This window comes from Lingula anatina, chromosome 2 (genome assembly GCF_051362555.1).
Source record: "Lingula anatina isolate TDL-2025a chromosome 2, LinAna3.0, whole genome shotgun sequence".
Classification (NCBI taxonomy): domain Eukaryota; kingdom Metazoa; phylum Brachiopoda; class Lingulata; order Lingulida; family Lingulidae; genus Lingula; species Lingula anatina.
This window is the reverse complement of record NC_141768.1, coordinates 19,273,387-19,289,801: the sequence shown is the minus strand read 5'-3', so window position 1 is coordinate 19,289,801 and position 16,415 is coordinate 19,273,387. Positions and strand designations below refer to the sequence as shown.

Here is a 16,415-nt window from a genome sequence, read left to right as displayed (position 1 = left end):
AAGACCCAAAATACTTCTGTGACCCACAAGCTAGACAGTTATTATTAAGCTTGAATTTAAATCAAAATTGATCTATAAACAAAAATTACTGTCTAACTTCACTTACCACCCATTCTCATGAGTGGCGGTGGACCATTACCCATAAAACTTCTGCCATAATGTCCTGGTGGTGGTGCATTACTGTATGTGCCCTGTCCCGCAAACCTGTCCATGTTGTGCCTGGGAGAAAGAAAAAGATCACACTAAAATTGATGTACGAAGTTTAATTTTTCTTGTAAGTTTTGGGCAAATGTGCACTCCCAGGTTTAGACCTAATCTCAAAACTTAGTGTTAGATGTGATAAATAAAAACAAAATTTGGAAATGTACACTTTTGTTGAAGAACAAAAATTTAAGTCAATCTTAAAAAAACAAGTGATGGCAGTAACTAAACAACTAACTGCTTCTCTTATGTTAGCACATTTTGGATAAAAGGTGCCATAGAATAAATCACCAAAATTTTACTTCTGCTAGAGATATCCCTCTGCTCAAACAAAGTACTATAGGGTAAAACATTGCAATAAATATAGAAAGATTTGACTGACAAATTTTCTTTAATGGCCAGCAAACTGAAGTGCTGAGAAGACAAATTGATAAGATGTGGATCTATTCTGGCACTTACACCTTTTTACCACTGGTTTTCAATAATTCACCAAGCCCAAAATTATCTACTCACATTCCTCATATCTGTACTTTACTTGTTTAAGAATTGAACTGGGCAAAAACATTGCAGATAACTGGCTAAAATGAAGTGACAATAATAAAATATCTGCTAGGATGCTAACATGTAAATACCGGTACCTTATCATCCTCTGTGCAGAAGAAATATCTTTGTCGGCTGGGTTGCGGTAATGGCTATTACGATCAAAACCCAGCTGTGGTCTGTAAGGTTGGTTCCTGCCCATCCCCTCTGGCTTAAGTGTCTTTGGAGGCATCCTTTGATATCATCAAGGGCAAAATTAAGGGAGTGCTTTAAAGTCAACAGCAATTCAACTATCTTCAATTCATCAAGTTGATGACATTTAATTGTATTTTTTTAAAGAAAAACTGATCTCAACGTAAGGTGTTATAATAGTAATTCCTTTTCAGAATCTATGCAAATTTAAATCTAACCCTCTTTTAAAACTAAAATAAAATCATGCCTTATCAAATGACTTTCAAGGAATAAAATGCCTTGGTCATTACCTTGACACAATAAACTAGATTCCCATGAAGTCATTGAAAAAACAGTTTTGTTAATAAATTTCCTCATAGTTATTCATAGTTATTATTATAATTACTTATTATTATTAATACCATTATTATTATTATCATTTGTGGAATGTAACAATAAACTTTCCTCAAAAAGCTGACAAAGTGGCTACTTACTGAACATTTTCCAACAATTTAGCTGGGAAGAGATATCCACGTTCATACTGCGGGTCTTTATACAATGCACTGGACATGGAAAGAGATAAAGGTTGTAACTGTACACAAACCTGTTTTCGTCTGTTTCAAACAAGGGACATTATAGTGTACATCAAACAGAGTATTCAATAAAAGTTAAGCTGGTGTATCTGTGTTATCCTGCAAGGTAACATGAATAATCATATTGTTAGAGAGCCATAGCTTCTGTAAGAATCTTGTAGTTCATAATTTTTCAGAAAATGCCAGCATTTCTGCAGAATATGTAGTAGGTGCCCTGAAATTACACTGAATTATGCTGTATTCATCATTTAATGAAATGTGGTAATGAAATTGTGCTTTTTAGCACCAAGAATGTAAAACAATCTTATTTTCATGTCATTAATTGAGACATATTTTCAATATCTTACATCATTTTCTCAAACTTTTAAAGATACCCTTTTTTTCTCAACTTTATTCTTAATTTTTCCCCAGACAATAATTTACTCTAACTTTCATGCAAAACAGATCCTCAATTTGGAACATCAATGGATAAATTGTAGAAATCTTTCATTTTAAACATTGTTATCTACATACCTTATGACTTTGTTGTCTTTGAGATCTTTTAGCTGTGGAAGGGGAGACTTCACTGTACTGAAATAAAGAACAAGAAAAAGGTCAAAACCTAATAGAACCTGTGGCTGACTGCATTGGCCTCACTTTGCAAAATGTTAGAAGATTAAGAAGACTAATTTTACAAATAACGGACCTGCTTGGTAGCACTGCATGTTAAAACATTCAAAGGTTGCAGTAAAAAATTTTGTGTTCCATTGATATAATTAAATTTAACAAATAGAAAAATATCTTTAAAGGGATGTAGGGGACAATAATTCAAGCAGACATGCAAAGAATGCTTGATTTTTTATAACTACAGGTCAATTCCCTGCTACCGTCAACTCTGATAGTAAACTGTCATTACTCGAATAATCTTATAAAAAACCTTTTAAGAGAAATTATCCACACACTGGCGACTGTGACATTTTACACTTAAAACTAGACTCACTCACAATGGCATCACTTAAAACTTGATCAAATCGTGAATTATAAATCCAAATCAATTTTAAGTCAATTCTTATATGAAACAACTGAATTTCTTACATATCTAACCCAACATCGATCATTTCAGCAAGTAGCAAAAGCCTTGCGACCAGCATGATGCCAGCTCAACACATCTTGAAAGTAACTTACTCTCCTGTCATGACTGCCAATGTATCACACCACACTGTGCCTCGTATTCCAGAAGTTAACTTGCCATCCAGATCTATGGGGTCAGTTACAGCATCTCCCTCATACAAAGCCTCTAAAAATGAGTGTGAAGGATTGCTTTTGCCCACAAATATCCTGTCTTCTCCTCGGATGTTTCTAAATTCTGAAAAAAAAAATTATCTCAGTATATTCAGACCATTTGTTTATAAGAGTCCTGAATTTGGGCATGACAACATTACAGTCAATACATAACAAAAATTATTGTTGTATCTCTGAGTGCACAGCTGATAAAACTTTTGATGGGCAATAAAATCAGCTTTTTAAAAAAATTTGTTTACAGCAAGAGACCTATTATTAAGGCCAAAACAATTAATCATGTAAACCATCTGGTATAGGCAGATGTCCTCCTCAGGACCACCAAACAACACTTCCTTAGATATACCTGTTGCACTCTGAAAGTCCAGCAGTAGATTAAAATTAACAAGTATATATAAAACTCAACCAATGACTGATCATCTACAAAAAGCCATAATACTCTGCTTACTTTCTTCAGAAGTTATATCTGGATATACACTCTTCAAAGCATCTTTGAGACGTTTCTCATCCACAAAAGGTAGGAGAGCAACTCCTGGAAAATGAAATAAGATAAAACCTTCATGGATATATACCAGCTAGTGATGCAAATTTATATACATGGATGCACTCATACCCACATGGTTATCTCACAAATTGTATCATTAGTGAGAATATAACAATGAAATACTTAGCACAAAACATCGTTTCTTTGCTTTAATAAAATGAAAAAGTGTTGAGCTGAAATCTTACCCTGCCAAGCATATTTCTTTCCATTTAGGTCAATCTTGAAGTCAATGGGGTAAAAATCAATGACTGGAGAATCCTGAGTCATAGTGTAAGAAATAAAGTATATGTGAGTAAAAGCTGAGCCACTTTTAAAGTCCATATTCCAAGTTATAGTCCAATATACAATAAGCAAACAACCATACTTAATTCATACTTTGAAGACAAGAAAATTTTTATCACAAAGCCCTCAACAGGTTATATATAACCAATGTTAGATACATTCTATAAAAAAACTTAAAATAATCATCTTTGGTGTTATAAACATATTTGACGCATGTCAGTCAGTACAAACCAACATACTTTACATATCTAATACAGACAATGGTAATATTCTTTATGTGAAACGAGCCTTTAACCCCCATTTCAGTGGGTTACTACTGATTCTGCCTGGGTCAAAACAGCTAAAAATTCTCAGTCTCAAGACCAGGCAACTTCAGTTCACATGTAAACTGGATTTAGGAGTTCTACATTTACTTACTGGATCACACATAAGAATCTGCCAGGTAATAGGTAGATGCTTCTTGCTGGCTGCAGGGAACACCCCCATCAGCTGCTCCAAAGGCTTAAACTGGAAAAAATACATAAGGATATAACTGTCTGTTTAAAAAAAATTCACAGGACCAGAGCTGACAATTTTGTGGATAAGACTAAATTATCTACATGTTTAATGACAATTATTTTATTATATTTTTTTTGAGGGGGGGGGGGGATGTAAGACAGTTGCATTCCCTTTTCACATCATGTGCAAAATTATATTTAAGTTTCAAATTTTGCCACAGAAATTTGTGATGCATTTAAAAAGACGCAAATATGATAAATCAAAATACTTTCTAAAGGATAATAATGTGTTATTATAAATTAAAAAACTTTCTGCTTATTTTATAACTAAAAAAAATGTTATTTCTTCTTTTTAATTTTCATTTCATCCCATTCTGAGAGTTACTGGGACTCAAGTTGGGTTACAAAGTCAGTGCAACGCATCTCAGGTAACTATGATTTTGAGCAAATCTAATCTGTAGCCTTGCCCACCACCATTCTTATTGAGAAAAGTCTTGTGCGCTAAGATTATCTTAATAGGAGGAGACTACAGGTTTCAGTTCACCATGACTGGTGACACCTACTGGCTCCGTGTCCATCTCAAAATCATTGGGCAGATCACCTATGTTGATAAAGTCTGAGGCAAAGGGTGCATAATGATATGGGAAGTACCACTTCCATGATGCACAGCCCTAGTAAGACAGAAAGAATAAAATTATTTACAGATGGGATTTTTCTCCAGCTTAAAAACTGTTATCCCAAAGAAAGATCCAATTTATTTAAGTCATTTTCATCTCATACATCCTACATCATGTATTACTTCATTTATTCATCTACCTATTTATTTTGAATATAATTAGTTTCAAACAATTCTGAATAATTGACATACAGATAAGTATTGGTGTCATTTGGAGTAATTTTTTCCTGTAATGCTATATCATTCTAGTGCAGGTATGCTATTATAATTCCCTATTTCTATTTGTATATTAGAAGTAAAACAGAGCAAATACTTCATTCCATCCTTGACTTACCTGGTAGTAGTATCTTAATACCCAGCACAAACCTCGAACATAGTTCTGTGCCTGGAATCAAATCAAAAAAAGAAATTTAAAAAATAATAATAATAAAAATCATTGTGATAATAAGTACAGATAATTAAAACCTAGAACAGGCAAAAATAGAAGACAGGAATTTACATTAACTTGAACACCTTTTTCTCCGAGTGACATGATATTGAATATTACTTTAGTCATTTGAGAGCCTTTCATTTGACAAAATGTCAATTGATATCATGACAAATGGGAATACATCTTCCATTTTCTCTCTCTCACACACACACACACACACACACACACACACACACACACACACACACACACACACACACACACACACACATATTAAATTTTATATACTAGTCTCTTCAGGACACTTTTCTGTTAATTTGCAGTTTAAAAATCTATATGACAATCATACCACTTTAATCCTGAATTCCACATCATTCTCTCCAACATCAAATTTGCTCTGGTAATATCTGTCTTTCCACCCATCTTCCCACAATCTGAAATAAATAAAAGACATTAACACATTTTCATAGATTTATTATTCTTCTGTCTTTTGGTCAAAACTAATCAATGTCAAGGATAGAATACATGGTCAGCACAAAATTGTCTTCTCATCAACATCTCTAAAACAAAGTTAAAAACATTTATTTGAAGCATTAAATACTCAGACTGACTGGTTTCTGGAAAAAAAAGCAATAAAAAAAATATAATTATGAGTGTCAAGAAGACTTTTAATTTCAAAGTAAACACTTTACAGTTACTGGATCAGCCAAACTCAATGTAACTGTCTCAGTCAGCCACTAGATTACGATTAGATCACCACAGGGAGCAAAACCACTCTCTGTTGTCATTGGCTTCTAATGCTGAGCATTTCATAATAAAACTGCCTACTGAGTAAGGGTTTTGTCAAGCTAGGTGGAACCATGTCAGATGGAAACACGCCCCTGATATAATTAAGCAGCCTGTCCTACCTAACTTCATCAGCTGGTTCAGGTTCCTCGTCGCTGTCAAGGTCAGCCTCTGTCGAGGTTCTCTTGCCTGCTGTCTTGTCATCTTTGTTCTTGCTCTGAAAATTTGAGAAACTGAAGTTGCAACCTAATCAAACCTTGTATAATAAAGCACTAGCACTATCAGCAAGAAATGAAATATAAGCTATATCTGTTTCGAATTAATCCATACAATATTCTTGCATACTCATTCAGATATTTCAGCTAGGGATGCATAAAGACGAAATCATATCAGTTTGAAGAGAAGTTTTAAGACTTCCACTATATCTACAGGTAACTGTCTCAATCCCCTACCTACCTACCCTCTCCTAGCATACCCATTTGTCTTGCATCCCTCAGTAGCTTTATTTCAAGAAAAGCTTTCTCCTAAATACCTCATGTATAAAACCCCAAGTTGTTAGACTGAGCATAGTTTTCAAAGGCTAGGATACCAACCACTCCTATAAAATCCATTCATTAAAAAAAACATCCAATACAATCAATTTCTCTGAGATAACTACATCTGCTCAAGACTTCACCTCTTCTCCATCTGATCTGAGCATAGCCTTCAAAACCTGTGCTGCCTCCTGGTTAGCTGTGGAGCCCATGGTCCTCCTCTGTCCCTCCATTCTCATCTTGTAAGCCTCCTGCCGGACATTGGTCACAGGGCTGGGGGTGCTGCCAATTCTCTGATAACAGAAGTAAATATTACCATTACCCTGAGCTTCAGGTCTGATGCGTTTTCAAACTTCAATATATCTGTATGCTTATCTGACTTTGATTTTTACTGATAAGTTTGATTGAAGTTTACCGGTTTACTATGCCCATCACAAATGTTCATTTGGCTATCCTTATTTCGTGATTCTGTAGAATGACATGTGAAAATGATAATAGACCAATATAATACTTGTGATTGGTGTGAGAAACTTCGGTCAAACATCACTGAAGTTCAGACATGACAAGCAGGCATGTATTATTTGAAAATGAAAGAGCTGGTCTGCACCACCCATAATACTCAAGCTAAGTTCAATATTTCAAAAAATTGTGAATTTTATGGCAAGATTGGAAACAAATGAACTGAAATCATTTTGCTATAAGCAACTTGTTGGTATAACCACTTAATAAAATGTAAGCAATTAAATCCTTCAATGTAATATGAAAACAGATCTAACTCAACTAAAAAAGAAGAAAATGTTAATAATTTTGTTGAATAAAGTACATGGTTGGCTATAATAAAAAGATGTGCTACAGTCAGGAAGTCTAAGATTATTTGATGTTTTAGTATACCTGTGGTGCAAATCCTCCTCCTGGTGTCCAAGCAGGGCGGTCTGAATTTTTCCACATTTTTGCTCTCTTCCTTTTTTCTTTATCTCTTCGTTTGAAGTCAAGCTGAAGAGTGATGTTTCAGACAATTTACAATTAGTGATTAGCCTGCCTGTTGCTAGGGAGGATTATTTTCTTTTTTCCAACTGTACAAAGGATATCAGAAGAAAATTAATAGTCTATCAAATTATAGTGCAAAATTTAAATAAACAAAAGTCAAAAGTCTATACATACATCTCTCTGCCTTCTGTTTTTGAATATTTCATCTTCCACTTTCCCCAAGTCTGAAGAAAAAAAAAAACAGTTAAATTTTTTGAATTTCCTTTTGGGGGTTTAAATCAAATACATTGGTTTATTGATCACATTAACTAATGGGTATTTACCTAGAATATAATGCATTCTTAATGAAAAATTAGGAATATTTTCTTACCTAATGGCATTATCACTTGCAATGGCATAAGCATACATGTGTGTGCATGTGTGTGTGTGTATGTGGGTATGCAAGTTGTTGTAACTGATGCAGTGTTACCTTGCATGATTAGTTGAACTCTGCTCAAATTGACAACTCCACTATCTGTTAAATAGCCCTGAACAAAATAATACATATTTAAAGAAATATTTAAAAAACATTTTTTCATGGGTTCTATCACAAATGTTATCCAAAACAATTTTGTTGAAGACAATTGTATAGAAAATTAACTAGAAATGATATTATCTGACAAATATACTTCTAAAATTCCTGATAGATATATTTTAATTTTGAAAGTATGTGTAAACAAGAGGAAAGTATCACAGAATCAATCTAATCAATCTAAAAACTCACCCCCGTTTTGTACACACAGTTTTTGTACAACTTCACCAGCCTGTCAATAGCCCCTTCTCTTCAATATAAAACAGCATGTATGAATGTAGACAAACAAGTGGTATATCTTGTCAATTAAAATACATGCCTATACACATTCTTATTTAATGTCTACAATGTTTAATGTGATATTTAAGACCATTTTCACAATCCTGCCAACCCTTTTACTTGACTAATCTAGTCATGAATATGATAAACAATGGTTGATGGCTCAATCTTCATGCCAACAAAGTTAGTGGTAGGTGCAAAAAGCATTTTATTACCTTATTTCCAATGAAGGCAAATGTGGAAGGAAGTCATTCCCAACAAAAAAATTCATGAATACCCAATCATCAAGAACTCGCTGAAAACACAAATACCTCCATAATTCAACACAATCAACAACATAAAATCACAACTGTTCCCTCAAACTATATTTTCATCATTAAAGTCAAGTTCACATATAGGAAAATACCCAGTACAGGATAGCAGGCATTAAACTTTCATTTGTTGGACATTTCATCATTTATTACAGCTTCTACTTCTGTATATAAAATATCCCCACCTATAAAAATGGTTTAGTGATCTTAAGAATAAAACAACTGAATGGTTTAAGAATGATGAATTTAAGATTTTAAGATAAATTTTAAGATTTAAAACCAATATAATTGGACATTACCTCAAATTCATATTTAAAAGGAAGGTTAGGCATGAAGAGATCTCTCTCAAGGTATTCTCTCAGTATATTGAGCCTGATGAAGATAAACTCTTGCTCTGAACCAGCAGGCATGGCTATCTCATCATGCTAAAATACAGAAGATATCATCAAGGTGACTACCTACACCACTAAAGCAATCAGCAACAAAACCATTCATAGCAGTAGAAATTTTCTATGTTACAAACATAGGATGTTGAAGACAACTTTTCAGTTACTTCCAGTGCTCAATTTCAGATATGTGCAGTTCAGTTGAACTTATTGTCCCTAAATTTAAAACGTATCATGAAAATTTGTTGTTTAAAAATATATATGAACATTTTAACCAAGGCCTGGCATGTTTTATTCTTATCTCTAAATAATGATTCATTTACTGGTAATATCATAGATAAAAAAGGTTTAAGATTTACAACTGTGTAATGTAACATTTTACTGACGTGTAATCATAAAAACTTTAATGCTCTCTCACCTCTCCTGACTTCTCCTTGGGTATTCCTAGACATTCCTTCATTTCATGACCTACATATTACATAGACATAAACTCAGTGCGGGAAGTAAATTACTTTAATACATTAATACTCTGAGAGGCAAGCAATGATTGAGAGAAATTTTCATAAGGACACAAAATCATTTAAAAAGCTGTGAATAAAGTGTCACCAAATGTAATCAGTGCACAGTGTCAAGAACCCACCTATCTGTCCACAAATTTCACAAGGTTTAGGCTGATTTGGTTTGAATTCTTCACGGATAATGGTAAAATATGGCTCGTGGGTTGCAAGACCTAGATAACATATCACAACATACAGTATTTAAAATATTCCTTAAACATCTTGAGGTATTTGGAGAGAAAAAACGATCCCTGTGAAGCTTATGTTTCCATCAATATTTCATCTTAGTTCACATTACAGCTATAATAAAATAAATTTATTCTAATAACAAAATTGATCATTATTTGTATCAGAATCAACTTACCTAACATAATCAAATCAGCTGAAAAAGACAATATTTTGTAAATTATTTATATCCGTGTCTCTCTCTTTTCCTGTCACTTAATCTTTCTAGATATAACAAACTTTATTTTGACATACCTCTTACATATATTTTATATCATCAATTCAGCATTTTAGGTGTACACTTTCATAAGCCACTTCAATCAAAACTTTTACAAACTTTGCATGAGACTCGTGTACATCAGTTGCATATTTCACAGGTGGCATATCTATTAATTTAAAGGCAATTAAGAGTAATGCAGCCTCATATTTTAGTATCTTATAGAAATAAAATTTCCTTTCCTTACCATCAGCCCCACATAACACATGGTGTGTCTGGGGATCATGATCAGCATGAACTGTAACAACAAAAAAACCTTAAATGTTATGACTGCTGAAACGTGAAGAAACCTATATCTCTAAAGTCCATGATTATTAGTTATATGAACATTAACATAATGGTGGTCATTTTCCTTTCATCAAATTTTAAAACAACATCATCAGTGTACTTTGAACTAAAAAAGCTAAATATAAAATTTTAGGCTACACATAAAAAACTTGGTGCTTAATCTTCCTTGTTGAAAAGATGGTTAGTGCAATTTTTATCACATCATTAATACAACCATTTTTTACAGATTCCAATTATAATTCTATTGGCCTCCATTGATGACAATTGCAGAGAAAAAGCATTGCAAAAAAAAAAAAAGAGCTAAAATGAGCCTATGGGTTAACTGCTGAAGTAGTCAAAACAGTTGAACTTTTTCTGCTCTCAACCCTGAGCAACAAATCACTGGTAATTCAGCCCTGCATTTCCTACCTCTCTGCTTGCGTATATAGTCCATGATCTTGTGTTCTCCCTCTCCTGGTACATTGGCGTCAGAGAGAATGACCTTGATGTTCTTCCAGCCAGGGTCATGGTTTAACCTGTCATGAATGTAATACCTCAGGCACTCTGCCAGTCTAAACATAAAAGGGGTACCCTGGAACAAAGACATCAAATTAAAATAAGATTTAACAATAATATAAAATAAATATATCTTATATAAAGAACTCATATGACACCTTTTATATCTGGTATGCTATTCCTCATCTTAGTGACATTTTTTCACCAGATAGCACGTTATCAGAATTTTGATTTGGAAATTTATCTTTCACTAGTGGTCCCAATCCTGAGCTCTAGTGTTTAAACAAGGCAGCAAAGCTGTCAAATGTACAGACAAAAAACAGGAAATAACTATGCACAAAATAGGCTACTTTCAATTCTGATGCAAAAGTACATTATGTTAAACTGCAAATTATACATCAAATTTTAATGATTGAATCTGACAAACTGCAATGATATGAGTTTATTTCCTTTTTTGAAAGTTTATTACACAATACACGATAACAAGTTTACCATCATTTTTACATAATCAACTAATAATGTTGTAAAGATGCAGGAAATGCCAAACAAACACTTTTACGTATCTTATTAATTAAATAATGAAACTGTTAACATGCCTAAGAATTAAATCTGAGGAAATGTGAAAAAACGGCATTTCTTTAATGGTTATGCTGATTTTTTAACTCAACCTGCATTTTAGCAGGAATGACCACTCCTGTGAGTTTAATGACAATTGGCCTGTTTTTCTTATATTGTGTTTACAGTGTTGCATAAATGCTGAAAAGTGAAAAAAAAAGCATAACTACTAAAATAGTGGCCCGATCATGCTGATTTTCGAACTTGACCTGCATTATAATAAGATTGATTACTCCTGTGAGTTTCATGACAACAGGCCTATCAGTTTTCCTTTAAATGTGTTTACAGTGCTGCATATATGCTGAAAAGTGAAAAAACAGCATAACTTCTATAAAAATCATGCTGATTTTCAAACTTGACCTGCGTTTTATGAATATTCATCAGCTCTTTAAATATACAACCATAAAGTAAAACTGCCTTCCACTTATCATGTTTACAATGAAAATGCACGGCGCTGGCAACAGTGACAGTGACGGCAACGACGGCAGATGCAGGTGATGGCAATATGTACAGACACATTTGTACATATTTACTGTACTGTTTGAGAACAGTAAGTGACATTGTTTTTCTTAAATGGTCATCATGGGAGCAGTGCCCAAAATAGTTTTTTTTTTAAATTTTGATGGAATATTACATAATGTTTAACAGCATAATGACCATCAATTTTAATAATAAAATATTAGTATCATGGATATTCAGAAAATGTGACTAGCAAAGATCTTCAGGCCCATGGAACTTCAAAGTCACAACTTGAAAATGCCAAAATGTACACAAGAGAACATTGTTCTGAAATGTTTTTTTCCCCATTTTTAACATTTTTTTTAACATAAAACAAAATTAACAGGTTACTGCCATTTTTATATGATCAACTAAGAAAATTGATGAGATGGGAAAAATATAAATACAACAGTGTTAAATGTCCAATTTCCTCCATTCTGAGATTCTGAACATAGTGAATGATTGAATCTGACAAACTGCAATGATATGAGTTTTTTTCCATTTTTGAATCTTTATTACACAATACACGATAACAAGTTTACCATCAGTTTTACATAATCAACTAATAATGTTGTAAAGATGCAGGAAATGTCAACCAAACACTTTAACATGTCTTATTAGTTAAATAATGAGACTGTTAACATGCCTAAGAATTGAATCTGAGGAAATGTGAAACGAGACAGCACTGCTCTGACATGGGTTTATTTCCATTTTTAACACTTTTTAAACATAAAACAAATAAACAGTTTACTGCCATTTTTATATGATCAACTAAGAAAATTGATGAGATGGGAAAAGTATCAATAGAATAATGTTAAATGTCCAATTTCCTCCATTCTGAGATTCTGAACATAGTGGATGATTGTATCTGACAATCTGCAATGATATGAATTTATTTCCATTTTTGACACTTTATTACACAATACACTATAACAAGTTTACCATCATTTTTACATGATCAACTAACAATGTTGTAAAGATGCAGGAAATATCAAACAAACACTTTTACGTATCTTCTTAGTTCAATAATGAGACTGTTAACATGCCTAAGAATTAAATCTGAGGAAATGTGAAAAAACAACATAACTTCTAAAATAATGCCCCGATTATGCTGATTTTTTTAACTCAGCCTGCGTTTTAGTAAGATTGACCATTCCTGTGAGTTTAATGACAATTGGCCCATCTGTTTTTCTTATATTGTGTTTACAGTGTTGCATATATGCTGAAAAATGAAAAAACAGCATAACTACTAAAATAGTGGCCCGATCATGCCGATTTTCGAACTTGACCTGCGTTTTAATAAGATTGATTACTTCTGTGAGTTTCATGACAAAAGGTCTAATGGTTTTCCTTAAAATGTGTTTACAGGGTTGCATATATGCTGAAAAGTGAAAAAACAGCATAACTTCTACAATAATGGCCCGATCATGCTGATTTTCGAACTTGACCTGCGTTTTATGAATATTCATCAGCTCTGTAAATATTAAGACAAAAAGTAAAACTGCCCTCCACTTATCGTGTTTACAAGGAAAGTGCACGGCGACGGCATCGCCATCGGCATCGGCGACGGCGACGACAGACGCAGGTGATGGCAATATGTACAGACACATCTGTGTCTGTACATAAAAATTATATCTGTAGAGAACTGCCTCAAAGTGGATATTTGTGATGAGATCACTATTTCCAAGTATCAACTTACAGGAGTAATACAATTGCTGTCAAAATGTTCCTCTGGTTTCTTCTCAGGTGGCACATTGTAACCCTTGGAAACCAACTCACTTTTTATCTTGGAAATTTCTTCAATCTTTTCTCTTTTAAAATATAAAGACTAACATAATACAGATTTATTCAATAAAAGTAAAATGTAATAAAATGTAGTAAAATAACCCATTTTAAAGTACAATAATCATATTAACATATATGGCTCCATCCAGTTATAAAATAAAAAATACAAATTTCTATAAACCAATTGTAATTAACCATTGCATAAGAAACAAACTTACAAGGATTCCTTTGATGCTCTGAATCTTCGAGATCTCTGCTGGTTCATTTTAGCACGAGGAGCCTAGAAAATCATAATATATGATATTATAAGTATACATCATACTGCATAAACTAATAATGATAAAATTATTGAAAGCTTTTGCTACAGAAATATGTATGCAACTCTGTACAACTTTTAATATCAAGTTAGACTATCAAGACAGCAAGTGAATTCTTTCATCTAAATCATATACTGTCAAATGTTTCTAAATAGACGCACTCATCTAAATCAGTCAAAGGAACATACCTGCTGCTTTCATCATTTAGCCATAAGCTAAAGGAGATTGAGAGTATTTGCCTCTTTTACCTAATCATAAGATACCTGCATAGACTGAGTGAACCCATTCAACAAACTGCAATTTCAACACACACACACACAAAAAAAAAAAAAAAACAAAGAAAAGACTTAAATTTCCTCTACAATATCAACATATTTTGTTGTACTTCCAAAGATTAAAGCATGCTCAATATGAACCATATTGCATCTGATCACAGCCTTACCACTCCATCAATGGCCATATACAGCAGTTTCCTGGGTCTCACAATGGCAAAGATTCTGTCGATGTATTCAAAGATAAGAACCATCATTTCATCCTCATTCTTAGGAGCTGGCCTGAAGATAAAATGCAAATTATAATGTAGGGCATTATGTTATATATATTATATAATTTTCTGTAATATGAATGGAAATATTTCTTAGTTATAGAATATGTGAATAATTTTTCAGGTTCAGTCGAAGTGATTTTTTTTTTTTGCACAAAGACTCCCTGAAACTGAAATTAATGTCTTGAAAATCACCTATATTTTCTTGCAGTCTGGACCTTAAATGACCCCAGAAGTCTAGTAGAAATTATCCAAGCTTCCAAAATTCATAACAACATTTTCATCATATTAAAGAAAATGGAACATTACTCTTGTCATTCTAGAACTTAATGACAAAATGTGGCATGAATTCAGTCAGTTCCTACATCATGGCCCTTAAGACTGAACTATCAATATAAGTCAAGGCAATTTGAATTTCATCAGAGTTCAATTTTACACTGATTATAATTAGACAGCACAGAATGCTTAAAGATGCATACTAAGTCAATTTTTTGTCACAAAAACCAACCAAATGCCAGCATATAGTTTCAAGTAGTATAACTAAGAGAATTACCAAAAGGCATTGTTTAATTTTACCCGAAAATGTGTTTGAACGGATTTTTCTGCTAGCATTCTATGCTGTATGTCAATGGGGCATTAAAGTAGGTCACGAAAGTAAGTTAAATTTCTGACCAAAAATTTAAAGAAAGGAGCAGTCTAAAGCTTTTTTATGGCTGATTGAGTGATCTATTCAGTTTATCCCTTGGCATGTTGAATTTATTTGAGTCGTATAAGAAACTAGTAGAAGTGGTTTACATGTCTTACTGGGAATCCACGCTCCACCAATGCTCGGTTCGTATGTACCTTTAAAAGAATTTTACATATTCGCCATATACCACTTACTTATTCTCTGGATGACAACATGGGTGAATGATGCCATTCATGTCAAGGTAAAGATTATCAAACTCCACATCATTGGGGTTAGGCCCTGAGGTGTCCACAGGCACGGACACTCCATTGATCACTTTACCCTGGAATCATAGATATATAGAACAGCGTCACATGTCATGAACATGCATTTTCAGATTTGACATGAAAATTGGTTGAATACAAAGGCTCAATTAGACAATCAACACTTAATTACCACAACACTTATTATTGAAAAAATACTTTCAGCTGGTACGTCTCAAATGCTAATTTCATATCAGATAATCTGTTTTCATATAAGTCTGAAACGTGTTAGCACAAATGATATTTTTGACACATACGACCACGGAAAATAAAATAGCAGTCATGAGACTGGATACCAAACTCAAATTCAATCATTGATAATACAAATTCACACGCTAGCGTAGAGCTAAGTCAGCCTAAGTCTTAGGCTAAGATACTGTTGTTCATTGACATCATCTGTACATATTAGGTGTAAAAGGGTCAATTGATAAATCAAGCTTACCTTCTGTTCTACACAATTCACAACTAATGATGGATATTTTCTGCTCAGCCATCGGAAGAAGGCTGGAACTCCCATTCTTATATTAACTGGCACAAAGCACGCTCTCTTTTAAACCGGAAGTCATGAAAGCACATTTCGTGTTTCCAAATACAAAAGAAATTAAAGACAGCATCAAAGAAAGCTTAACAGTATTTTTCGTTTGCTTCTTTGGGGCATAGAATGATCTGATATTGCTGTAGTATCAAAATGACAATATTAAAAAGTTAGAATTGACCCTGTGAAATGTTTTGTAATATTAATCTAAAACAAAGTTATGT

The 16,415-nt window shown here is 33.2% G+C and overlaps 1 protein-coding gene across 2 annotated transcripts in view; it reads right to left on the bottom strand.

Moving 5' to 3' along the window:
- The window catches only part of LOC106169610 (5'-3' exoribonuclease 2), a 32,736-nt gene extending 16,480 nt beyond the window's left edge, over positions 1-16,256 (bottom strand). The window contains exons 1-29 of one of the 2 annotated variants that reach the window (XM_013549120.2): positions 16,099-16,256; positions 15,549-15,676; positions 14,565-14,676; positions 14,024-14,085; positions 13,720-13,831; positions 10,821-10,983; positions 10,312-10,362; positions 9,987-10,004; positions 9,706-9,795; positions 9,484-9,533; positions 8,979-9,104; positions 8,584-8,663; positions 8,282-8,339; positions 7,988-8,045; positions 7,693-7,742; positions 7,423-7,524; positions 6,675-6,824; positions 6,121-6,215; positions 5,562-5,646; positions 5,117-5,167; positions 4,670-4,777; positions 4,027-4,116; positions 3,513-3,585; positions 3,232-3,315; positions 2,670-2,850; positions 2,019-2,075; positions 1,407-1,475; positions 840-974; positions 107-219 (exon numbers count right to left, since the gene is read on the bottom strand). In XM_013549120.2, coding sequence (XP_013404574.2) covers positions 107-219; positions 840-974; positions 1,407-1,475; positions 2,019-2,075; positions 2,670-2,850; positions 3,232-3,315; positions 3,513-3,585; positions 4,027-4,116; positions 4,670-4,777; positions 5,117-5,167; positions 5,562-5,646; positions 6,121-6,215; positions 6,675-6,824; positions 7,423-7,524; positions 7,693-7,742; positions 7,988-8,045; positions 8,282-8,339; positions 8,584-8,663; positions 8,979-9,104; positions 9,484-9,533; positions 9,706-9,795; positions 9,987-10,004; positions 10,312-10,362; positions 10,821-10,983; positions 13,720-13,831; positions 14,024-14,085; positions 14,565-14,676; positions 15,549-15,676; positions 16,099-16,173 — 2,626 coding nt within the window. In that variant the 5' untranslated portion in view covers positions 16,174-16,256. The remainder of the gene's footprint in view (positions 1-106; positions 220-839; positions 975-1,406; positions 1,476-2,018; positions 2,076-2,669; positions 2,851-3,231; positions 3,316-3,512; positions 3,586-4,026; positions 4,117-4,669; positions 4,778-5,116; positions 5,168-5,561; positions 5,647-6,120; positions 6,216-6,674; positions 6,825-7,422; positions 7,525-7,692; positions 7,743-7,987; positions 8,046-8,281; positions 8,340-8,583; positions 8,664-8,978; positions 9,105-9,483; positions 9,534-9,705; positions 9,796-9,986; positions 10,005-10,311; positions 10,363-10,820; positions 10,984-13,719; positions 13,832-14,023; positions 14,086-14,564; positions 14,677-15,548; positions 15,677-16,098) is intronic. The other variant, XM_087003979.1, reaches the window with a different exon arrangement.
- Positions 16,257-16,415: the final 159 nt, after the last annotated feature.